The sequence below is a fragment of the Calliphora vicina genome, chromosome 5 (genome assembly GCF_958450345.1).
Source record: "Calliphora vicina chromosome 5, idCalVici1.1, whole genome shotgun sequence".
NCBI classification, from domain to species: Eukaryota; Metazoa; Arthropoda; class Insecta; order Diptera; family Calliphoridae; genus Calliphora; species Calliphora vicina.
The window spans coordinates 28,766,731-28,793,286 of record NC_088784.1 but is presented as its reverse complement, the minus strand read 5'-3'; the positions used below and the strand labels follow the sequence as shown (position 1 = coordinate 28,793,286).

Below are 26,556 nucleotides of genomic sequence, written 5' to 3'. Positions count from 1 at the left end.
AATAAAAAAATACGCAAATATATAGAAAACAAAACCAGATTTTAAAAAAAATAGTTTTTGAATGAAATTTAAGCGATTAATCTTACAACCGAATAATCGATTAAACGAAAAAAAAATAGAATGTAAAAAAAATTTACAATATTTTTGTAGAATTCAAAATTTTTTCATGCTTTTAAAATTTTTCACGCGAAAATTTTGTTGCATCCGCTGAATTCGGGCAAGTATTCGTTAAACCCGATTAAAAAAATTATTCGATTAATCGAAAATAAGTAGGACAACACATAATTTATAAAAGTGTTTACAAATATATTGTTAAAATATAAAATTTAAACGATTACTCTAAAACCGAATAATCGATTAAACGAATAATCTCTATAAAATAAGAAAATTTAAAAAAAATATTTAAAAAGCGTTTACAATAATGTTAAAATATGGAATTTAAACAATTAATGGTAAAACCGAATAATCGATAAAATGAATAAACTAGGCAAGTAAGAAAATAAGCAGAATTATAACTGAAATTTCTAGAGCTTTTAGATTTGTGTAAAGAATTTTTGGACGATTATTCGTAAAACCGATTAAACAATTATTCGATTAATCGAATAAAAAAATATACAAATATATAGAAAACAAAAGCAGGTTTTAAAAATATAGTTTTTGAATGTAATTTAAGCGATTAATCGTACAACTGAATAATCGATTAAACGAATAAAAGTAGAAATAAAAAAAAATTTACAATAATTTTGTAGAATTCGAAATGTATTCTTGCTTTAACAATTTTCACTCGAAAATTTTGTTTTATCCGCTGAATTTGGCCGATTATTTGTTAAACCCGATTAAAAATATTATACGATTAATTGAAAATAAGTAGGACAATATTTAATTTATATGATAGCGTTTACAAAGATGTTAAAATATGGAATTTAAACAATTAATGGTAAAACCGAATAATCGATTAAATGAATAAACTAGGCAAGTAAGAAAATAAGCAGAACTATAACTGAAATTTCTAGAGCTTTTAGATTTGTGTAAAGAATTTTTGGACGATTATTCGTAAAACCGATTAAACAATTATTCGATTAATCGAATAAAAAAATATACAAATATATAGAAAACAAAAGCAGATTTTAAAAATATAGTTTTTGAATGAAATTTAAGCGATTAATCTTACAACCGAATAATCGATTAAACGAAAAAAAAATAGAGTTTAAAAAAAATTTACAATAATTTTATAGAATTCGAAATGTATTCTTGCTTTAACAATTTTCACTCGAAAATTTTGTTTTATCCGCTGAATTTGGCCGATTATTTATTAAATCCGATTAAAAAATTATACGATTAATTGAAAATAAGTAGGACAATATATAATTTATATGATAGCGTTTACAAAAATGTTGGTAAAATATAGAATTTAAACAATTAATCGTAAAACCGAATAATCGATTAAACGAAACAAAAATAGAGTGTAAAAAAATTTACAATAATTATGTAGAATTCGAAATTTTTTCTTGCTTTTAAAATTTTTCACGCGAAAATTTTGTTGTATCCGCTGAATTTGGCCGATTATTCGTTAAACCCGATTAAAAATTATTCGATTAATCGAAAATAAGTATCCCAATATATAATTTATAAGAGAGTGTATACAAAAATTTTGTTAAAATATAAAATTTAAACGATTAATCGTAAAACCGAATAATCGATTAAACGTATAAATCTCTATAAAGTAAAAAAATTAAAAAAAATAATCAACATTTTATATTATTAAATTAATAAAATCTAGTGATTTTAGATCTGTATAGAGAATTTTGAACGATTATTCGCAAAACCGATTAAACAATTATTCGAATAATCAAAAAATCTAAAAACATTAGGCAGACTTTTTAAATATTAAATTAATAAAATCTAGTGATTTTAGATCTGTATAGAGAATTTTGTACAATTATTCGCAAAACCGATTAAACAATTATTCGATTATTCGAATAAAAAATATACAAATATATAGAATACAAAACAAGTGTTGCAAAAATATTGTTTTTGAATGAAATTTGTACGATTAATTAACAAAGCGAATAATCGATTAAACAATATAAAATAAGGAAAACTGTAATTTAAAGTGATTTTCGAAAGCTAAGTGAAAACATGGGCCAATTTTTTGCACCAAAAATTCCACATATGATAAAATATTGTATTTTTCTGGCAACGCTGTAGTTCAAGTAGGAAAAGCAACAACAACAATCCAAATAAAATGATGGAATAAAAATAAAATGTAGGCAAAAACGCAATAACAACAAAAAAAATGTGACTCAATTGCAAAAAAAAACAGCAAAAAAATGTAATAATATAAAACTGAAAAATAAGATTGTTTTCGACACTCAGTTGGTATTTAAATGTCTTATTTTTATACCCTTCAACATGAGTGGCAAGGCTATACTTATATAAGTTTATCATTACGTTTGCGACCTCATAAAATATATATATTGTGGATCGTTATAGATAGCGGAGACGATATAGCCAATTACGTCTATACGTCTGTATGTTGAAATCAACTTTCCGTTGTCCCCAGATAACTTACATAAATGATTCGTACATCAATGTAACCGCTATAGACCCGGTTCGGTTGCCATTTAAAATTGAGAAAAATCGGCCTATAAATGGCTGAGATATAAGCAATAAACCACGACTACCTCGATTTTTGACTTTTGCTCTATATCTGGATTACTAAGTTATTAATATAGACAATATGCATATCTAATGATAGATATTTCAAAGACCTTTCCAACAAGGTACATAACACCAAAATAATTCGGATATGAAATCGGGAAAAATATTTTTTAACCCGAATTTTTTTTCGAGAAAAAAAAATTTTTTTCCATAAAATTTTTTTCAACTATATTTTTCTACAATAACATTTTTACAAGAAAAATTTTCTATTTTATGATAAATTTACTTTGGTGAAGGGTATATAAGATTCGTTACAGCCGAATATCTTACTTGTCTTGAGTGTTTTTTACATTATTATTTCGTTGTTGGTTTTTATCATTGTTATTGGAATGTTAAGATTTGCTTACTTACTGAATAATATCGACATGTACTCCACACATAAAGACTGCATTGAAATAATTATAGAAAAATTTAATTTCAAATAATTAGGCGACTCATCGAGAAAAGCATGAATTATGTTTTGTTGAGCAACTGAATACAAATTTTAGTATTTTGGAGTTTGGATTGCTCTTTCGAGTTTCAAATCTTTTAAATTTTGAATGTATCAGACTGACTTACTTGAAAGTAAACTTATAATGACTTCATAATTAGCAGATATATAACTGCTTATTTAATAATAGAAAAGTATTAGAATATTAGCATTTTAACCCATTACTAGGTAATGAAACTTTTTGCTGGCTATATCTTCATAAGTCTTTATAAATCAACCTGTATTTTCTTTTTATTTTTTGTTCTTAGCTGGAAAAACTATATTTAAAATTTCAATTTGCAACTCCTAAAGCATTTTGCCATAAAATACAATTTAAATTTAACCAGTACATAAATTTTCCATTTTCCTTACAAGCACAAAGTTGCAGCAGTCGCCAGCAATATGTAGTAAGAGTAGCTGTAGCTGTTGCTGCCACCATATCTGCTGCTGTTGCTACTTACTGCTGATTCTGTTCTGTTATATAATTGCATCATTCTACATACTGTATTGTATAGTTTATTTTCCATTACTTTATACTAAACATTTATTTCCATCTTTAAATTTGCACGTAATCTTTAACACCACCTTTTTTTAAATTATTTATACCGTATAAATACAATTTTTTTTTTTATTTCAATAAAGATTTTTTTTTGTTGCCCCCCTCATACATACAAGCTGAAGCTACAAAATTTTGTATCTGACAATTTTATTTGTTCAGATACATAGATGCTTTGGATTGGCTTTGGTTGGTTGGTTGGCTGTTGTAACATTTTGTGTTCTGGGTTGCATCCGTTGCTGTTTCGTTGTCTCAAGTTTAGCTTAGATTTAAAAGATTTTTTAAATCTATTTTTTCAATTTGTTTAAGTTTTTTTTATGCTTCTATTTAAAAACAAGGTTTAATTTATATTTTATGTCGAAACTAAACGTGATTTTAAAGATTTTTCAAGTTCCGCCTTGATTGATAAAACAAAAAATTACTATGAAATGTATTTAAATTTGGTTTTAATAAAAGAGTTATTGAAAAAAAATGTGTGTGCCCAGCTCAAAAAAGGGTTTTCCAATAGGAAGAACGTTCGGAAGGTCATTCTGTTGAAGAAACGTCTGTTGAATTGGCTGTCATTTATTAAGTCTACTATTCTTTCATAAAACAAGTAAGAGAGCTATATTCGGCTGTGCCGAATCTTATATACCCTTCACCAAATTTTACTTTAAAATAAAAATTTTAAATATTTTTAGGTAAACAAAATTTATTTTTTTCATTTTTTGGAAAAACAAATTTTCGAATTGTTTTTTTAAATTTAAAAAAAAATTTGTTTTTAAATTTTAAAAAAAATTTGTTGTTTTTTAAAAATTTTTTTAAAAAAAAACTTTTGGTGAAAAAAAAAATTCGGTTTATAAAATATTTTTTCCGATTTTGACCCATTGTAGGTCCAACTTACTATGGTCTTATATACGTCGTTGCAAAGGTCTTTGAAATATCTATCATTACATAACCATATTGTCTATATCAATGACTTAGTAATCCATATATAGGTAAAAAATCGAGGTTGACCTGGGATATCTCATTTGTGGACCGATTTTCTCGATTTTAAATAGCAACCGAGCCGGAAGAATTCCGGAGATATTGATGTATGAATCGCGTATGTAAGTTATTTGGGGGCTTTGGAAAGTTGATTTCAACAGACAGACGGACAGGCGGACATGGCTTAATCGACTCCGCTATCTATAAGGATCCAGAATAGGGTCGGAAAATTATATTGTGGAAATTACAAACGGAATGACAAACTTATATATACCCTTCTCACGAAGGTGAAGGGTATAAAAATCATCTTCAGCGATGAAGCTCATTTCTGGATGATTGGATTGGACAAAACCAATCCACATAAGATCCAATACATCCCAAGTCCCTGAATCCCAACCGCATGATCGGATCTCATCCTCAATTGAGATTAACGAGAATAAGGTACTTTGGGCCATTCGGAGCTTTGATCCGTACAAATCTCCAGGCCCAGATGGTGTCATACCGGCTGACCTGCAAAACAACGCAGAGTTAGTTACACCATGGCAGATGGCAATATTTCATGGTGCTACATACCCAATACTTGGATCGAATGCATTGTGACCTTCATCCCGAAGGGGGGCAAGGCTTCACACACCAATTCAAAGTACTTCAGATCGATAAGTCTATCATCCTTTCTGTTTAAAACCCTGGATAGAGTTATTGACACTCATATTAGAATGTCAGTTGATCAAGGATTATTATCTACCTCTCAACATGCCTATACCAAGGGGAAATCAGTTGAGACGGCACTTCACTCACTAGTGGGTTATATCGAGATATCTATCGAATTCCGCAATTACACACTCGTGGCCTTTTTGGATATAGAAGGAGCCTTCAATAATGTGAAATCTGCAACCATAATATCAGCAATAGTTTTCCTTGATTGATAAATCCATAGTTAGGTTCATTAGGTACCTCCAATGGAAAATCAGTTGAGACGGCACTTCACTCACTAGTGGACTATATCGAGAGATCTATCGAATTCCTCAATTACACACTCGTGGCATTTTTGGATGTAGAAGGCTCCTTCAATAATGTGAAATCTGCAACCATAATATCATTCCTAGGTTTCCTAGGACCTTCTGAATTATAAGATCATTCGTTCTAAAATTGAAACGACTACGATCTCTTGATCTGCCAAAAGAGGCACTCACCAGGGGTGGTGTCCTATCTCCACTTCTGTGGAACTTGGCCTTAAACTGTTTGCTTAGGAAATTAGACTCCCAGAATTACAAGACAAGATGATGTAGCGGTGGCAGTTTCAGGGATTCATTTGGGTACGATATCACAAAGACTGAAGGCGGCACTCGAAATATTAAATCGATGGAGTTTCGATAGTGGCTAGAGTGTAAATTCTAGCAAAACTGAACTTGTACTTTTTTTATTAAAGACTAAGATACTCAACTTTACGTTACCACGACTGAGCGGAACCGAATTGTCGCTCTCGGACAATGCAAAGTACTTGGGCATTATACTCGACGGGAAATTATCCTGGAAACTCAACACTGAGGCAAGGGCATCTTAGATCATGACGGCTATGTATGTCTGCAAAAATGCTATAGGCACGAGATGGGTTATTATACCCTGGAACATGGACTGGCTAGTTGATACGGTTACTAAAACTATACTATTCTATGGGGCCTCTGTCTGGTGGGCCTCCAACCGTTAGATCCAATATTAAGAACAATGGCAATCCTGATAACAGGGACATTGCGTACTACCGGTAGCCAGTAAGGTAGAGTGAAGAGCGACTCAATGCCCCAGTTATCAGGATTGCCATTGTTCTTAATACTGGATCTAATGGCCAGAAAGTTGATATTGAACACGGCATTTAGGCTCAATGCCTGCAACGAATGGAATTGTAGACCTTACGGACTTCCTTGCGTAATAGGAAACAATCAAAATCTTCCTAATCATATTGATCACTTCATCCTCAAACCCTTCTTTCTGAGTAAATTCAGTTTCTCAATCCCATCCAGTATAGAACTTGTTGATGGTCTCTCCTTTGATTCAATGATGTTATTTATCTATATAGATGGGTCCAAAAAGGGGGATGGAGTGGACGGAGGTATATACAGTGACGGACATTACAATAGAATCACTACCAATATTTCATTTAAAACCAGGAGCAATCATGATTGGTGTGGGCCAGAAAATATAAAAAAGTGGCAAAATGTGTTGTGGACGGACGAAACGACCATTAATTTAATTGGTAGTGATGATAAGACATGGATTAGACGTCCAAAAAATGGCAAAAACCTAAAACGTTTAAACATGGTTGGGGAAATATTATTATATGGGGATGCTTTTCTTGGTATTAAGTTGGTCCAATTTATTGAATTAAAGAAAATATGGATAAGCACTTGTATGTAAATATTTTGGAGAATGTTATAAATCCACATGCAGAATGGAATATGCCCTTAAAATGGCTCTTCCAGCAAGATAATGACCCAAAGCACACATCAGGTCTTGCCAAAAAATGGTTTTTATATAACAAAATTCATGTTATGGAATGGCCGTCTCAATAACCAGACTTAAATCCTATGGAAAATAGTAAAAGACAAACTCGGACCTGAAAAATTAAAAAAAAGGAAGAACTTTGGCAGAAAATTCAGGAAATATTGTATGCAATTTCCCGATCTACATGCGAAAGTTTGTTAAATTCAATTCCCAAAAGATTTGATGCTGTTATTAGAAATAATTGATATGCACAAAATATTAAGAAAACAACGAATTCTTATGATGATTTTTTATTTTTAATCATTTTAAGACTGATTGATTCTATTTGAATGTCGCATATTTTATTTAGTCATTTAGATTTGACATCGTTTTTAACATAAGAATGTGTTTTTTTTTTATTTTATTTTTTTCTATTTATTGCTTACGTTATGAGCATTAATATATAATGAACAAATTTTAAATTTTGAAATAAAATTTTGTAGTTTTACCGCTTTAATCGAATTCATATGTAGTGATTCTATTGTATTGTCCGTCACTGTATATTCCTGAATTTGAGATAAGAATGTCCTTTAGACTCCCAAATGGATGCAGTATTCCTCAGACCGAGGTATCGGCCATTAGGAGAGCGGCCAATTTGCTCAGATATTACAGGATATCTGCTAGCGAAATTCGTATATATACTGACAGTAAAGGCGCAATCAAATCCCTGATGGATGTTTATACAACATCAAATATAGTCCAGTAATGCCGGGCATCCTTAAATGGGACGGCGAGACATTCAACAGTTGTAAGTGGGTACGTCGACACAGGAATAACGAAGACAATTGTATTACTGATATAGACTTCCTTTGTGGCATTTCTTTGTTGACTTGTAAGCAGCGGATAAATAATGCATATTACGACCATGCCAAGGTGGGATAATGAATCTTACAACGAATACGACTTAGCAATATGGTGGCGATGATCGCCCGGCATTGTACTGCTGCAAGACTTGGCTGCCTCACCATGACTTCTGCAGAAGTTGTCAGAATGAGGAGGAAGATGAGACCATCCTACACTTCTTTTTGGTAATTGTCCGGCCCGGAGTGATCTATGTGCCAGACTTTTAGGTAAGCGATCCTTTAGTAACCTCTCCGAGTTATCTGGGAAGGAACTAAGGTGCATAGACGCCTTTATTAGGGAAAGCAGATGGTTGATACACCTCATAGTGATCCAGCAGCTGTCCCATGATGGTCTGCTTTAGTTGAATTTCTTGAATTCTTAAATTTTTCTCTGCTCTTACTCTTCCAATTTCTACCTACATTTTTCTCTTGCCAACTTCACTCTTACTCAATCTATCTCTTTTCTTTTTTTGTTTCTATTTTCTCCTCAAGTACCACAAAGGGAACGATCAATGAACCCAAGTAAGCTGTACGAGACTAAGGTTTTGGACAGCTGCTGAATTACCTAACTTAACCTTGAGAACGACATTGGCCAGGTCATCACATTTTACGATGATAACAAACTTTTTTTGGCCTGAATTGAATGATATGGCTACCAACGCGATGTGGTTTCAACAGGACGGCGCTACATGCAACACAGTTCATGCTATATTGGACATTTTGCGATTTGAGGGCATGGTCATCTCACATGGAGGTGGTGTGAACTGGCCACCGAGATCGAGCGATTTGACACCGTTAGATTTGTTCTTGTGGGGTTTTCTGAAGCCTTGGCAGCGATAGGCTTTTCAAACGAATAAAAAATGTCGATGATATCTCACACACACTTTGGTTTAATTAAATTTAAAGATATGACTTTTATAAGGACCCGGAATATATAAACCTTTTGATTCTAGGATCAATATTTCTTTATGTTACAAAACGGAATGACAAACTCAATAAACCCCCATCTTTTTTCGTGGAGGTTATAAAACTGAAGAATTTTGACAGATTTTTTTTTTTATATTTAAAGAAAACTTAATCAAAATCTCTCTTACCACATGTACACTGCTTTGTAAATTGGACGATAACATTGTCGTGGCCGTTTCTGTGGGTTTCTTTTCCGTCTTCTTGGCGGTCCGTTTATTTTTGCTCTCCAGAAAACGTTTCTGCAGGGCGCTGGTCTCGTGATTCTGCTGCTCGCACACAGTGCTGAAGGTTTGTTCATAGCGTGGCACACAATCGGTTTGACGGCGTCTATAGTTTTCCATGCGTCGTCGCAGTCGCTCAAACATTTGTTGACGTTTGGGTGGCACCATATCGTTGCCGAGCAGGCTGCCATTTGGTGAGGGCCCAGCATTGAGGCCACCTTGTTGTTGCTGAGCTGCAGCGGCAGCAGCTGCTGCGGCTGCTGCTTGTGATAGGCCCGTGTTAATTGGATTTGTTTGGCCAGAGCTGCCATTTCCGTTGCCGCCAGGGCCCAGGCCGCCGCCAATTCCGCCTCCCGCGTTTGGGTTGCCTGCACCAGCATTTGTATTGAAGGGTGATCTTTGTGGCTGCTGTTGTTGTTGCTGCTGTTGTTGGTGTTGTTGTTGTTGCTGTTGCACTTGTATCTGTTGCTGCTGTTGCACATTATGTACGTGTTGTTGCTGTGATGCTTGTAACTGTTGTTGCTGTTGCAAGTGTAAACTTAAGCTCTGTTGCTGTTGCAATTGTTGCTGATGATGTTGTAAGTGCTGTTGTTGCTGCAATTGTATGTTCAATTGATGTTGACGTTGTTGGTGCTGTTGTTGCTGATGCTGCTGTTGTTGTTGCTGGGCGGCTGCCTGATTGGCGCTCTGGTACACTGGAAGACCTCCTGCATCCATAAATACAAATTTTCCTCTACGTTTGTTGTGGCACACAAACACGCATTCACTCTTTCTCTCACTCTCTAAAGATGTGATGTTTCTTTATACGTCTGTCTCCTGTCTTTTAGTTTAAAACTTCAGAGCCTTTTCTTTTTGTAGTTAAAAATGTATCTGAATTTTTCGTTACAAATTAAGGAACAATGTAGTGAAGGCTCTATTTAAACTCTTTTTTTTTTGTTAAAGTTATTGTGAGAGTTTTAAAACAACTTTCTAATTTTATGCAATAATTTAAACTTATTTAAAAATAATTTTATTTGTTTCCTTAGCCACTTGTTTGTAATACTCTACTGCGGTCTAAATAATGTGTGTCTCTTAGTTTTCCTTGGAGTTTTATACAAAAATGTCTTTTGTATTTTTTTCGTTTCTAGGCCGTCATTTATTTTTAGACTTTGTCTGTTTCTTTTTTGGTGTCTTTCTTTTAGTTTTCCAGCTTTTTAATTCATCAACTGTGCTCTTTGTAAGAGGGCGTCCTTAGGTTCTTAATACTTCATTTCATTATTGCTGTTGTAGCTGCTGCTGCTGTAAATGTTGTTGTTCGTGCAGTCTATTGCAAATTTTAAATTTTAAGCAAATTGTGGACGCCATGTTTTAATCTGCAAATAAATAGAATATTATAAGCTTTTTTTAGGAAATAATATAGAAAATATTTTAGTTTGTTACTAAATAATGTAGCATATGATTAGGGGTTTAAATAATTTTGAGAATATGAAACGCAACAACAGCTTACTTGTAGGGTTTTAGCAATTAACAAAATTAATTGCATAGTTTTAGGCTTTATAAGTTTTGCTTAGAATTTAGTGTAATATAAATTATAATATCTTGCCTTTTAAAATCGTCAATATTTTAATTGTGCTGTAAAGTAGCATCCAACCTTTCATCTCCTAATAACCCAGCAGTTAAGCAAGTAGTAAATGTATTCCTTATCCCTAATCCCACTAATGTCTGATCAGTTGGTTGACTCCATTTGATAGGTATTATTTTTAAAGCAGAGAGAAGTCAATTGGTTACTTTATATATCCCATATAATCTAGCGTAAAGACAATTGTCACTTAAGTGTCTCTAAGTAATCTATAGTGTAGTCACTTTAAATGTTAATTGTGTAGTACATTTGTCTCTAAGAAATCCATAAGAGTCAATCGGACATGAACGTGTTAAAATAACTAGTTACGTAGCTAGTTATGTAACTAGTTGTCACCCTAAATTCTAGGTAAAATCATTAGTTTAGGACCGTCTCCTGGAACTGTAGGGAAATGACTGTCAGTAGCGGTAACTGTGTGTGTGAAGTTACAAAATCTTTCGATAACGAAATCTCTTATAAATCGAAATTGAAATGAAAACAAATTCGATACATTTGATGAATTTTTGATACATAAAAAACAACTTTTTTGAAGCTAAATATTTTGAAGTGATAATTTTCAATTGCTGATAGAGAAATGAAGAAGGCTTAAAGCCAGTTGCTCGAAGTCGCAAGAAGTTTGTAGATAATATTTAATGCTATTTCTATAACAAATTGTTTTTTTTTTTTTGTTCAGACAATATGACGACAAAAAATTAAATTTTAATTAAAAAATTATCAATAAAATATGCAAAAATATGCACTAACAAATCGATGCCATTTTACAACAAAATGTGCGATTTGGATGGATAATTAGTCTACATTGTATAAACCCGCCCCCTACTCATTAATATAGACAATATGGACCTATTTATGATCTATATCTGATTACTTATTATAAATATTTCAAAGACCTTTTACGTATATAACGCCATAGTAAGTCGGATCTACAATGGGTCAAAATCGGGAAAAATATTTTTTAGTCCAACTTTTTTTTACCAAAAAAAAATTCAATAATAAATTTTGAAAAAAAATTGAAAAATTAAAAATTTTTTTAAAAAAAAAATATTTTTGAAATGAAAAGGGAAAAAAATAAAAATTTTGAAATGAACAGTGAAAAAAAAAAATTTTAAATAAAAAAAAATATTTTTTTTAAAAAATTTTGAAATGAAAAGTCAAAAAAAATTTTAAAATAAATATAAAAACAAGTAAGAAAGTATGGTCGGTCAAGCCCGACCATATAATACCCTACACCAAATAAATGAGTAAAAATATTTTTATTTTAAAATATCAATAATTTATATTCGTGAGTGATTTTCGGAAGTGGGCCTTATATGGGAGCTATGACCAATTATGGACCGATCACCATCAAATTAGGTCGTGTGATTTATGTCTATATTAAAGTTAACTATGTTGAATTTTGTGTGTATACCAACATTTTTAAGCGATTTATGCACGTTAAAGTGATTTTCGGAAGCGGGTCTATATGGGAGCTATGACTAATTATGGACCGATCGTAACAAAATTTGGTGACATAAATTTTGTATATATAAAACTTATTTGGAGCGAAATTTGTGTAGATACATTGATAAATTAAATATTTATGACCGATAAAGTCCAATTTCGAGGGGACATTTGTATGGGGGCTAGGTGAAATAATGCACCAAATTTGATCGAAATATCTTCAAAATTGCGACCTGTACTCTGCACACAAGGTTTACATGGACAGCCAGCCAGCCAGCCAGCCAGCCAGCCAGCCAGCCAGCCAGCCAACCAGCCAACCAGACGGACGGACGGACGGACGGACGGATATCGTTTAATCGACTCAGAAAGTGATTCTAAGTCGATCGGTATACTTTAAGGTGGGTGTTAGACTAATATTTTTGGGCGTTACAAACATCTGCACAAACGCATAATACCCTCCCCACTATGGTGGTGTAGGGTATAAAAATTCACAAAAAAATTTAAAAAGAAAAATATATTTTTTTAAGAAATTTTGAAATGAAAATCAATAACATCGTGCTTCGTTGGGTGACGACCATCCAAAATGTAAAATTTTCTATGACTCTGGCGCATAAATCCGGCTGAATTTAACCGGATTTGATTGCTGATGTGGTTTGTGGCTTACCCCCAAGAAAACGCCACAAGAAAATGTTTAATGGTGTCAAATTGCACTTTCTCGGTGACCACTTAACATCGCCTACACGTGAGATGACCATGCCCTCAAATCGAAATAGAAATCAAATAGAAACCACATGCCGTTGGTGTCTATATCATCCAAGTCAGTCTTTCTCAAAGAAATATGGACCAATGACGCCGCCAGCCCAAAATCCACACCAAACAGGGACTTCTTCGGGATGCAATGAAGAACGCTCTTGGATCTCATGTGGATTGGTATCGACCCAAATACGACAATTTTGTTTCTTTATGTACCCATTAATCCCGGAATATACTTCACTGTAAATTAGGCGAAACGCGCGGTACGTTGTCCGAACAGAAGATCATTTGGAAGTCTTGTCCATGGTGATTTGGCAAAACAAACTGAACTAAAGGACAGCCAATTCAACATACGTAGAGCCGTTTTCTGATTAGGTGATTATATTTTTTCTCAACGAAAAACTGCAGATTAACGATATTTGGTTTTCTCAATGTCTCATTTGCTTCTATTCTGTCGCAAAGCTAACCCGACCTCATCTGCCAATTATTTATTTATCGTACAGATATATTCATAGTTTTTATGTGTTTGTGTTTTTGTAAACGAAATTAAATATATTTTATAAAATAAAGTTTAATAGAGGAATTAACATTAATTTGATGGAGAATGAACTCGAATAATATGAGTTCCAAGTGAATGCTGAAAGAGTTTATCATGCCAGGCTTAATTAACTGGCAGAAATGCAGGATAATGCGATATATTGAGAAAACGGCTCGTAGAGTTTTTAATTTTTCTTTCACAGGATACATTTGTATCATGCTAAGAAAATAGCTTTCGAGAAATTCCTTTAAAACAAGTAAGAGAGCTATATTCGGCTGTACAGAATCTTATATACCCTTCACCAAATTATACTTCAAAATATAAATTTTAAATATTTTTAGATACACAAAATTTTTTATTCCAAAGTTGTTTTTTTTCAATTTTTGGAGAAAAAAATTTTCGAATTGTTATTTAAAAATTTTTTAAATTTTTGGAGAAAAAAATTTTCGAATTGTTATTTAAAAATTTTTTAAATTTAAATTTTTTTTTTGTTTTTGAATTTTTATTTTTTTTTGGTGAAAAAAAATTCGGGTTAAAAAATATTTTTTCCGATTTTAACCCATTGTATGTCCAACTTACTATGGTCTTATATACATACGTCGTTGCAAAGGTCTTTGAAATATCTAACATTAGATATCCATATTGTCTATATTAATGACCTAGTAATCCAGATATAGGTCAAAAATCGAGGTTTTCCTTGTTTTTTCCTCATATCTCAGCCATTTGTGGAACGATTTTGCTGATTTTAAATAGGAAACTTCTCGAAAGCATGTCTGACAGAATTATTGAAGATTTGGATCCCGAAGATATCTGGGGTCTTCAGAAAATTTATTTCAACAGACAGAAAGACGGACATGGCTTAATCGACTCTGCTATCTATAAGGATCCAGATTATACATATATACTTTATAGGGTCTGAAAATTATATTGTGGAAATTACCCTTCTCACGAAGGTGAAGGGTATACAAATTTTGAAAATTATCGAATTGGTTTGAGGTTCAGAACTCTGGTTATACTAACCCGATTTTGCTAATTTTCAATACGAAAATGCTTAGATAAATTACTAACACTTTGGTATAAATTTTATTAATTTCGGTTATGTATTCTGAATATGAGAGTGTTTTATACAGACAGACGGGCAAAACTCAATCCACATAGAATTTCACAAAGATCAACTATGTTGGGTCTCAGATGAATATTTCTCAATGTTACACGCGGAATGACAATCTTACATATACCCTATATCAACAGTTTTGATGGTGGATGTTATAAAAATAACGGATGTGCATACATCATACAAACGTATGTATGAACGTAAGTAATAAACAGAAGGGATATATAAACGTATTTGCAAAATACGTGACATGTAACACGAGTAACAACACAACAAAATAATAATAAACAAAAACATTAATAATAAATAAAAAAAAAATAGCAAAAAAAACTGATTTAAAATTTTAATAGAAAATTAAAAAATACTCATGCATACACTTATAATTTAAAAAAAAAAATAAAAATTAACAAAAAAAAAACATTAAAAACTATTTTTGTTTATATTAACAAACACCATATTTTCAAGATCTTTATTTTTTATTTATTTAAAATTATAAAACAAAATTAAACGGCCACCAAAATATACATACATACTTATGAAGTAGATGCAACAACAACAAAATCCATTATTTGAAAACGTACACAAACAATAACAACAACAATAAATAAATAATAAAACAATTGCACCAAGTTAGATTTTCAAGACGACAACCAAATCGTTTGGTTGCTGTTGTTATTGTTGTCGTAGAACACACACACAAAAAATATGTATCGAGATAAAAAACATTAAACAAATTTCGAAAAAATAAATAAATATAAAACTGTGATGATGACTGAGTAGAGTGACTGACAAAATAACAAAATATATGTTGTATAAAACTGGATTAGTTCGCTTTAATGACAGTGTATGACTGTCTGACTGGACGGCATGGATGAATGGATATGGCTGTTGTTTTTGTTTTGGTTGTCTGCCTGCCTGCTTGCCTGCCTGATTGCTTGCTTCACTGACTGACTGTATGTATGACTGGGAGGTTGTCTGTCTGAATGTTTGGTTGCATGTGTTTCGTTTGCTTCATTATGACTCCATCTCCAATACGACTCTGAGTCTTTGAAATAAAAACAACAAAATCAACAACTGCAAAAATACAAAAACAACAAAATAAAACTCCCTTGTAGCAAAAGAGTGCATGAATGTAAAGAAGAAAATACAACAACAAAAACAACATCATACAAACAGTGATGCCAATCAAGGTTTTTTTAGACTTCACCAATCGCCAAAAAAATACTTGTTTAAACAGTAACTAAAAACCGTATAAATTTAGCAAGTTTTTAACATTGTTTTTATACCCTCCACCTTCGTGAGAAGAGTATATATAAATTTGTCATTCCGTTTGTAATTTCCACAATATAATTTTACGACCTATCGCACTTAAAATTCAGTTGATGAACAAAATTCAAGTATTTGTCTTAAATAGCTGGCCACCACTGTATATTCTGGATCCTTATAGATAGCGGAGTCGAATAAGCCATGTCTATCTGTTGAAATCAACTTTCCAAAGCCCCCAAATAACTTACATACACGATTCATACATCAATATCTCAGGAATTCTTCCGGCTCGGTTGCTATTTAAAATCGAGAAAATCGGTCCACAAGGAAAAAACCAGGACAACCTCGATTTATGACCTATATCTGGATTACTAAGTCCTTAACGCCTTTGCAACGCCTTACATAGTAAGTTGGGAATGCAATGGGTCAAAATCGGAAAAAATATTTTTTAACCTGATTTTTTTTTATCAAAAGTTTTTTTCGCTAAATATTAAAAAAAAAAATTGGAAAAACAAAAAAAATATTTTAAAATTTAACAAAAAACAATTCGAAAATTTGTTTTTCTAAAAAATTAAAAAAAAAATTTTGTTTACCCAAAAATATTTAAAATTTTTATTTTGAAGTATAATTTGGTGAAGGGTACACAGAAAAAACTATTTCTTAAACCGTTTTAATTCAAATATTTGTCACATATTGAACTGGTTTCAATTATTTCTTAATTGAACCAAGTATTCATGTGCTCAAAAACAAAATTTTCTGATATTTTCTATTGAATTTTGAGTTTTGAATTTGATAATTTTGACAATTGAATATACAATTTTCGTTATTGGTTGAATTTTAAATACAAAAATTATTGAATAGATAATTTTCGTAATTGAAAACACATTTTTGTTATTTTTTGTGTTTTCAATTACGAAAATTATCTATTCAATAATTTTTGTATTTAAAATTCAACCAATAACGAAAATTGTATATTCAATTGTCAAAATTATCAAATTCCAAACTCAAAATTCAATAGAAAATATCAGAAAATTTTGTTTTTGAGCACATGAATACTTGATTCAATTATGAAATAATTGAAACCAGTTCAATATGTGATAAATGTTTGAATTGAAATATAATTTTTTCTGTGTATATTTATATTGTTTTTACTTTTGTTTTTTAAATTTAAATAAATAAAGAGTTGTTACAAATGTAAACAACAAAACTGCTTTTATTTTCAATTAAAAGTATCCGGTTTATTTAAAGGAATTAAACCAAACGTTTTAAAAATTTACACATTTAATGCATATTCTTGCCAATTGTCTACATTCCAGTTCCACTTAATTTTAGACGAATATAAGCTTGATACTAATTCAGAAAAATCAAATGGAGTACGAAAAGTTTCAGCTAACGAAATTCTAAATCAAACTAAAGCAAAGGAAATATAATAAATAAAAATCAACTAAATATTTGATACTTTATATAAAAATTAAAGTAAAAATCATGCATTTAAGGGTTAACTTCTTTTCAATTGGCAACACTGCACATAACATAGGAATCAGTGTTGCCGTTTGCAGATAAAAAATGTTTCATAGCTGTACATAACATGCTCATAGCTTTTTATCCTCGCAGTAAAATAGAGCAGATTTATACCAAGAAAAATATTGAAAAGTTACAAATTTTTCATCTGAGAAGGGATTCTCATACAATAACATATTTTTTTTATATAATTTTGGCACGCTGATCACAAATATGGCAAATTTTGAAATCGTACGATGAGTTTTCAAGATATTTTCCTTTTTAAGTTTTCACTAAAATCCCAATTTTTCAACAGTTGTTTATGGATTTCAAACCAACGCAAGTTATGCCCATAATTGAGTACAATTTGTTAATTTAATATTTAAGGACATTTACAGGATTATGTAGTCAATTGCAAAATTCTCATTTACCAGTTTAATGCCAGCAGATTTTGAGTACTGCATTTTTTGGATAAGCGGTTAAAAGTTATATACAAGTGAAACTGCACAATTTTACACTATTCTTATATAAAATTTTAAACTCAATAGAATTCAAATCATATGAAATTTAAAAATTTTAAAGAACTTTAAATTTCGTATTAAGTACCACATAGAACTCATGATCCAAATTTCAATAAATTTGGATACCTTGTTGAACATTTTTTTCTCCCATCATCATTTATTTAATCTAATTTATTTAAGATGGATTTATGAAGAACTTTAAAACATATTTTTTTTATTATACTTTATAGGAATAACAACCAAAATAGTTTGATAAAGATACTACTGGCAACACTGGCAAGAATACAACACCAATGTTCAATCAAACCTACTCCAAACTCACACTCACTGCAATCTGCAACAACAACAACAACACAATTTAAGGAGAGTCTTCAAACAATCGAACAAACATGTGAAAGAGAATATGTAGACGAGGAAACACAACGACTTTAAAACTCCATACGAATACAGGTCACTGATGTAAAAGACGAGGTTTTATGAAATGTTTAATTGAAATACATTTTAAAAATTAATGAGGAAATTAATTACATACATATTTCTAACCAAACCCATTTTCGAATACAAAATAAAATTTACTTTGCAAGTATTTAATAATTAAAATGATCTTATTTTGAATAATACTAAAGCAAGCGATAGTCAAAATCCAGTTACTAGTGGCTTCAAAGTGTACAAATGACAGTTGATGAGTGCAATTACCCAAATAAGGAGTGAGATCGAAAAAAAAAACTTTAATACATTTTGCATTAAAACTTTTAAGTTAAATTTAATGTCACTTATGTTCATTTGTTGTTAATCTGATTAAAATGAGTGAGGAGAAAAAAGTGCGTACTAAAATTATTAAATATTTTCATCAGGTTGAAGGAGCATTTTCAAAGGAGCGCCCAACACATCCGTTGGGCTAGCTCAGTACTCCGACTATTTGGTACGAAAAGTTAAAGCCAATGCAAGTTTAATGACATACAAGACTCAAAAAGTTCCAGACAGGAACTCTGCTAAAAATTTAGAGGCCAACGACAGAGCACGGAAATTAATGTCAAATTTTATAAAAAAAAAATATATACCTGCTGCTCATCCATTATGCAGCAAGTATGTTCTGGAAGATTTTCCCTGGAGCATCAGCAACAATATTTTTATGTTGCTGATGCTTGAGGGAATGTTGTAGAAAAGTTTAGAAACCAAAAGCAGAAAATTTTTTCCAAAAAGTTCTTGTATGGCAAGCAAAAGAAGCGAAACATTTGTTACAAAGGGCTCTATAAATACTGAAATTTACATCAAGGAATGTTTACAAAAGAGAATGCTTTCATTCATAATGACTTCTAATCTGTCCACCTATTTTTGGCCTGATTTGGCATCCTGTAACTATGGTAAGCAAGTTCTTGAGTGGTACAAGAACAATAATGTGATATTTGCACTAAGGGAGTTAAATCTTGCAAACTGTCTGGAGCTAAGGTCAGTGGAGAGATATTCGGCTCTTGTTAAAAGAGAATTGAAGAGCACAAAAAAGGTATCCAAAAGTGTAGTAGATTTTAAAAGGATATGTACTACCTATTCGAACACAGTGACAGAAAGCACTATAAAAACCTTAATGGAAGGGTTTCCATTAAGGTTTTTTGTAAGATGTAATAATAATTTCAATCAAATAAAAAAATCGAAACCGTAGATTAGTGGTTTCTTTGTTATTAACATTCTATGTGAGAATTTTTTGAACTCACTCCTTAGTTCAAAAAGATTAAAATGTTAGCTGTAATAAATAATGAGCCCTTAATTTTAAAAATTACTAACTAAAAATGTTTACCAATGTAAATTTGTATGGTTTAATTGAAACTACAACTTTTGATAGCAAAAATAATGTAACCTACCCTGTGTGTATTTTTTTAAGTCGTGGAAATATAACCATATACGGCCACCATTACGTGATAAAATACCAAAAAGAAATAAAACCTGTGTCTACCAGTTTTGCCCAAAGTCATGCAGTTTTTTGTTTTATGGGCCTCGGTGTCATTTTTGCAAAAAAATTATAATTTTCTCAGGCTCATATCTTGCAAACCGTTCTGAATTTTGATTTACTCTCTGAGGCAACGTTATAGCTCTTGTCATGAAGAAAAAAACTTGTGAACATATAAAATCAAAAAAACTTCATCTTCAAGATCAAAATCGCAAAAAAAAATCGAATTTTTTAGATATTCATTTTTCCAAAAAAGTAAAAATTTTCTCAGGCTCATATCTTGCAAACCAATCGGAATTTTGATTTACTCTCTGAGGGAACGTTATAGCTCTTGTCATAAAGAAAAAAAATTATGAACATATAAAATCAAAAAAACTTCATCTTCAAGATCAAAATCGGAAAAAAAAAATCGAATTTTTTAGATATCCATTTTTCCAAAAAAGTGATAATTTTCTCAGGCTCATATCTTGCAAACCGTTCGGAATTTTGATTTACTCTCTGAGGCAAAGTTATAGCTCTTGTCAAAAAGAACAAAAGTTATGAACATATAAAATCAAAAAAACTTCATCTTCAAGATCAAAATCGCAAAAAACTTAAAAAAAATCGAATTTTTGAGATATCCATTTTAGCAAAAAGTGATCATTTTCTCAGGCTCAAATCTTGCAAACCGTTTGGAATTTTGATTTGCTCTCTGAGGCAAAGTAGTAGCTGTTGTCATAAAGAACAAAAATTGTAAAAATATAAAATCAAAAAAATTTCATCTTCAAGATCAAAATCGCAAAAAACTTAAAAAAAATCGAATTTTTTAGATATCCATTTTTGCAAAAAAGTGATGATTTTCTCAGACATCTTATCTTGCAAACCGTTCGGAATTTTGATTTACTCTCTGAGGCAAAGTTGTAGCTCTTGTCATAAAGAACAAAAATTGTGAACATATAAAATCAAAAAAACTTCATCTTCAAGATCAAAATCGCAAAAAATCTTTTAAAAAAATTGGCAAAAAAGAGATCATTTTATCAGGCTCATATCTTGCAAACCGTTCGAAATTTTGCTTTACTCTCTGAGGCAAAGTTGTAGCTCTTATCATAAAGAACAATCTTCAAGGTCAAAATTGCAAAAAACTTCGAAAAAAATCGGATTTCGTGATAATTTTCTCAGGCTCATATCTTGCAAACCGTTCGGAATTTTAGTTTACACTCTGAGGCAAAGTTGTAGGTGTTATCATAAAGAATAAAAATTGTGAACATATAAAATCAAAAAAACTTCATCTACAAATCTTCAAGATCAAACTCTCAAAAACGTATACAAATTTATATTTTTTATTACCTTTTTTCCCCTGTTCAGGTCCATAGGTAGCAAACCGTTCAAAATTCAAGGAAACAATAATCAAATACATATAGAGAATTCTGACATATTCTACAGTCATAATAGGGTAGATTCAATCTCCTAACATGTAATACGAACAAGCAGTGACCACCGCTATATCGTCGATCCAGGATAGGACCTTACCGTCCTTGCAGTCCTACAAGTAGTTTCAGTGGACCATCTCGTTTGTGAATAATCGTTTTTTTTAGTCTTTTTCTCTTACCTGTTGTCAGAAGTGACAATTGGTTGCCATGACGAAATCTCTTTGCAATGGATTATAGGGTATTGTAACAGTTATTGAATAAACTCATAACACATATCATTTAAACTTGGAAGTATGAACAACAGATACACACAAAAGAGTCATGTAAGGTGGAAATTAGAATTATGATTATCAAGCATTTGTTAGTAGCAGCAGCAGTATTTTCAGAACAAATTGAGGATGAAAAGGTTACAAACGGAAGGCAGATCATATAGACATGATTTCAAAAGACTATAACAAATAAATAGGAAAACGTCATTTTCAAAGAGAGAAGTTGGAAATGAGGGAATTTATTGAGAAGCACTAGGGATATGTTTCCTTTTCATACTTAGAAACTTCTGAGGATTTTGTTATTTTCCGAATTGTGTTAATTGGGGAGATTTAGAAAATTAAATTTAAATTGATTAAATAAAAACAATTATTACAATTCATAAAAAAGCTTTCCTGATTGCTTGGGTTATTTTATAATGAAATATTCACTTAAAAATAAACAATTTCCTGAGGCGTGCCTTATGTAGAACATAAATATGTAAATGAAAAATACTCTTCATTAGTTAATTTTCGTGTATACATAAGGCTTCTTCGTAATAAAACAAAACGTGCAACATTGTTGCATGAATTTAATATCACTAGGCAACGGCTACTTCTACCTACATTTGTAGCCATTACTTTCAAAAACTTTTTGTTTTACAAAAAGAAATAATAAATAAATAAAAGATTGCAATTTATAAAGGGAATACAAAAAAAACACAATTAATTCTCATTAAGTTTTATAAAATATTGTATTAAATTTTTTTAAAAAATAATTTAAAAACTGAAAGGATGTTTGTTTTTCCATATAAATTTTGTACCCAAATTAAAATTGCTCGTTTGTTTTATAAAAATTGTAAGCCAACGAAAAAGAAGCTGGGAGTTATAACCAACATTTTGTATTATTAGTAGGTAGCCAGCCACCAATGACTTAAAACGAACCTGCAGTTTGGACCAAACTGAACACAAAACATAAAAACTGTGTTGGGGTACGTTTGAGGCATGTTCTCTTACTTTAGTATCGCGTTTTATGGCTCGTGAGGTTCGTTCACTTCATTTTGGGGACAATTTGCAAACAGTCGTAACACGTACGAACAAACCTAAACAACGTATTGGACCAGGAGATCAGCATTTGTAAGCAGCGTAACTTAATTGCTCAAATATTCGAGCAATGTGGGTTAGAGCCACACAACCAAACAAACATAAAAACAGCAAAATAACAAAAACAACAGCCACACTACTTCGTAAAATAATGAAGCAGCAGAAGAAAACAACAATAACAACATTTCTACGAATAGGAAAAACATAAACGAAGAAGCGCATCGTTTCTAGAAACGAATGTAATTGTTTATTTTTCATGATTTCTTTTAATGTATGAGTTCGTTGTGCGAGTACTTTTTTTCTGTTTGATTTTGTGCGCTCTTTTTTCATTTGTTTACTATTGCTATGTTGTTGTTGCTGTTCTTGTTTTGTTTGTGTCATTAATATTTAGCTGTCATTGTTGTTATTTTCATTTATTTTTTTTCGCTATATGTTTAGAAATATTAGAAGTACTATATAAGTATTATGTACTAGAAAAGCCAAATAAAACAACAATAATAATAAAATAAAACAAAACAAAATCCATAAAAAAAACAAGATAGAGATGTATTAGAAATAATAGAGTGTAGTATGTTGTTGTTTTGAATTTGATTTTGTTTTATTTTTACTGGGAGCCAAGTTTTATCAGTTGGTGGCTGCAGCAGCTATTTGTAGGTAAACAACAATAAAAATAAACCAAAGTATAGAAAACAAAACAACAAAAAAACAAGCTGCGTTTCAAGAAAAAGTATCTATACCTGGCCAAGGTTGCCAAATTTAGTTATTTTCTAGTGATTTTATTTTCATTTAAGCATTAAAAATATGTAAAATTGTATCTAATTGGAAGATAGATAAAATTTTTATTGGGTGTATGACTTAAAAATGCGTGAGGGCAAGTTGTGGGATACAAGGATGGTGGCAAGGAGGCAAAACTTCCCAACCATTTCTTTCTAAATAGTTTGTAACAGATAAGGAGTGAGATCGAAAAAACAAAGTATTATTTGATTTTTTTTTATTAAGTTACCTTTGAAAATTATATCAGTTATTATGTTTAATGTCAATGATGTTCATTTGTTGTTAAATGATTAAAATGAGTGACGAGCAAAAAGTGATTACTAAAATTATTAAATATTTTAAACAAAACCCAACTTGGTCCTACAAAAAGTTGGCCAAACAATCAAAGGTCTGCCGTCAAACTGATTCCAATGTTATTAAACAGTATCGGGAGAACTTTTCCCTTGATAGAAAACCTGGTTCATGTAGAAGGAATGGTCCACATGATGTTTCTAAAGCCAATAAATAGAAAGCATTTTCAAAAGAGCTCCCAACACATTTGGTAAGAAAGCTCAGTACTCGGACTAAAAATTAAAAGCCAATGCAGGTTTAAAATCATACAAGGCTCAAAATTTTTCTGACAGGAACTCTGCCAAAGACAGAGCACGGAAATTGATAAATTTTTTTAAAAAAACGTGTAAGAGAGCTGTATTCGGCTGTGCCGAATCTTATATACCCTTCAAAATAAAAATTTTAAATATTTTTAGGTAAACAAAATTAATTTTTTTTCCAAATTTTTTTTTTTTATTTTTTTTTTTGAAAAAAAAAATCGAATTGTTTTTTTAAATTAAAAAATTTTTTTTTTTAATTTTTTTTATTTAGCGAAAAAAAATTTTGGTGAAAAAAATTCGGGTTAAAAAATATTTTTCCGATTTTGAGCCATTGTAGGTCCAACTTACTATGGTCTTATATATGAACGTCGTTGCATAGGTTTTTGAAATATCTATCAGTAGATATCCATATTGTCTATATTAATGACTTAGTAATCCAGATATAGGTCAAAAATAGGTAAAAAATCGAGGGTGTCCTGGTGTTTTCATTATATCTCAGCTATTTGTGAATTGTGATTTGCTGATTTTCTCGATTTTAAATAGCAACCGAGCCGAAAGAATTACGGAGATATTGACGTATGAATCGTGTATGTAAGTTATTTAGGGGCTTCGGAAAGTTGATTTCAATAGACAGACAGACGGACATGGCTTAATCGATCCAGAATATTGTTACGTTTTAACCTTTTCAAAACGTTTGGTTTATTTCCTTTAAATAAACCGGATACTTCTGATTGAAAATAAAAGCCGTTTAGTAGTTTAAAAATTGTAACAACTCTTTATTTATTTAAAACTAGTTGATCGCCCCGGCTTCGCCCGGTAGCATTTACTAGTGTTAGTTCTTCAAGTTTCTCCAACCCACGCACCCCACCCTGTTCTTATTTATTTGCAAATAAAATATCAAAATTTTTACTGCATAATTTAGGGAGCTTTTTTATTACAGTTGAAGAAAAAAGAATTTCCGAGTTTTACCCGGAATTTTTTTTCTTTTCAAACCATCTCCTGAAAATTTCGAATCGAATAAAAAAAAATCAGCCAAATCGCTCCAGCCGTTCTCACATGATGACATTACATACATGGACCATTTAATTTTTATATATAGATGTACAACAACAGAATTAAATAGTCACTCAATGTTTTATTTTATACACGTTTATAAATTCTCAGAAATACAGACACACTTTATAATGTACACGAATTCACTTGAAAAACACAGCACTCAGTTGATGTTTATTCGAAAAGCGTCTCTGATAAACTCACTCACGACTGCAACCTCTGCCACTATTTATAACACTGCATTACCATCTAGAAAGCTCTATTTCTACAATGGTCTTTAACTGAATATTCGAATTCGAATATACGGTCGCAGCAAACAGCGTTGCCATACTTACGATCAATGGTCAACTGAAAGCTTTTATTCAATGTTAATAATGCCCACAGATATGTTAAAGTTTGGGCACTACTATTTGAAAGCATTATGCAACTTTAAATCAGCCGTTAAAATCGTTATATTTGAATTCAAGTGCAATTTCGTAAAAATATATATACTTTATAGGGTCGGAAAATTATATTGTGGAAATTACAAACGAAATAACAAACTTATATATAACCTTCTCATGAAGGTGAAGGGATTAAAAAATAACTGCTGCGTAATGGATGACGAAACGAATGTTCTGTAAAATTTTATCGCTGCTTCCGGATCAATATTTTTGTGTTGCTGATGATCGAATGCTGGAAATTTTCCCAAAAAGTTCATGGTATGGCAAGCAATATGCAGTTGCGGCAAAAGAAGCCAAACAGTTGTTACAATGGGCTTTATAAATAGCGAAATTTACATCAAGGAATGTTTATAAAAGAGGATGCTTCATAAAACTTCTTAATGTGTCCACTTAATTTTGTCCTGATTTGGCATCCTGTCACTATGGTAAGCAAGGTGTTGAGTGGTTCAAGAACAATAATGTGGTATTTGTGCCAAGAAAGGCAAATCCTGCAAACTGCCTGGAGCTAAGACTAGTGGAGAGATATTGGGCTCTTGCTAAAACATATGTCATTGTTTTCTCAATTCTGAATTTCTCCTATATGCGGATGATCTAAAAATTGTTAAGCCTATTTATACTATTCAAGATTTTAGGGATTTACAGAATGATATAAAAGAATTATTGTCTGGTCTGAAAGTAATGGGCTTCCTTTTAATCTTAAAAAATGTCGTCATATGACTTACCACAGATGTCGTCCGTCATATTTTAATAACACATTATTTTATGAAGAATCAAATGTTGAAATCCGTTGATGAAATCCTAGATTTAGGTGTTGTCTTTGACAATAAATTAACTTTTGTAAGTCACTTAAACTATATAATTTCGAGATCTTATTCTCTTTTAAGTTTTATCAAGCGAAATGCTGTTAACTTTGATTTCCATACTAAAAAGATTTTGTTTTCATCTTTTGTCCGATCTATATTGG

At 31.2% G+C, this 26,556-nt stretch overlaps 1 protein-coding gene across 1 annotated transcript in view; it reads right to left on the bottom strand.

The window, feature by feature from the left end:
• The window catches only part of mam (mastermind), a 179,426-nt gene extending 169,331 nt beyond the window's left edge, over nucleotides 1–10,095 (bottom strand). Inside the window, exon 1 of the mRNA XM_065514063.1 lies at nucleotides 9,187–10,095. Coding sequence (XP_065370135.1) covers nucleotides 9,187–9,996 — 810 coding nt within the window. The 5' untranslated portion in view covers nucleotides 9,997–10,095. The remainder of the gene's footprint in view (nucleotides 1–9,186) is intronic.
• Between the last annotated feature and the right edge of the window lie 16,461 nt (nucleotides 10,096–26,556).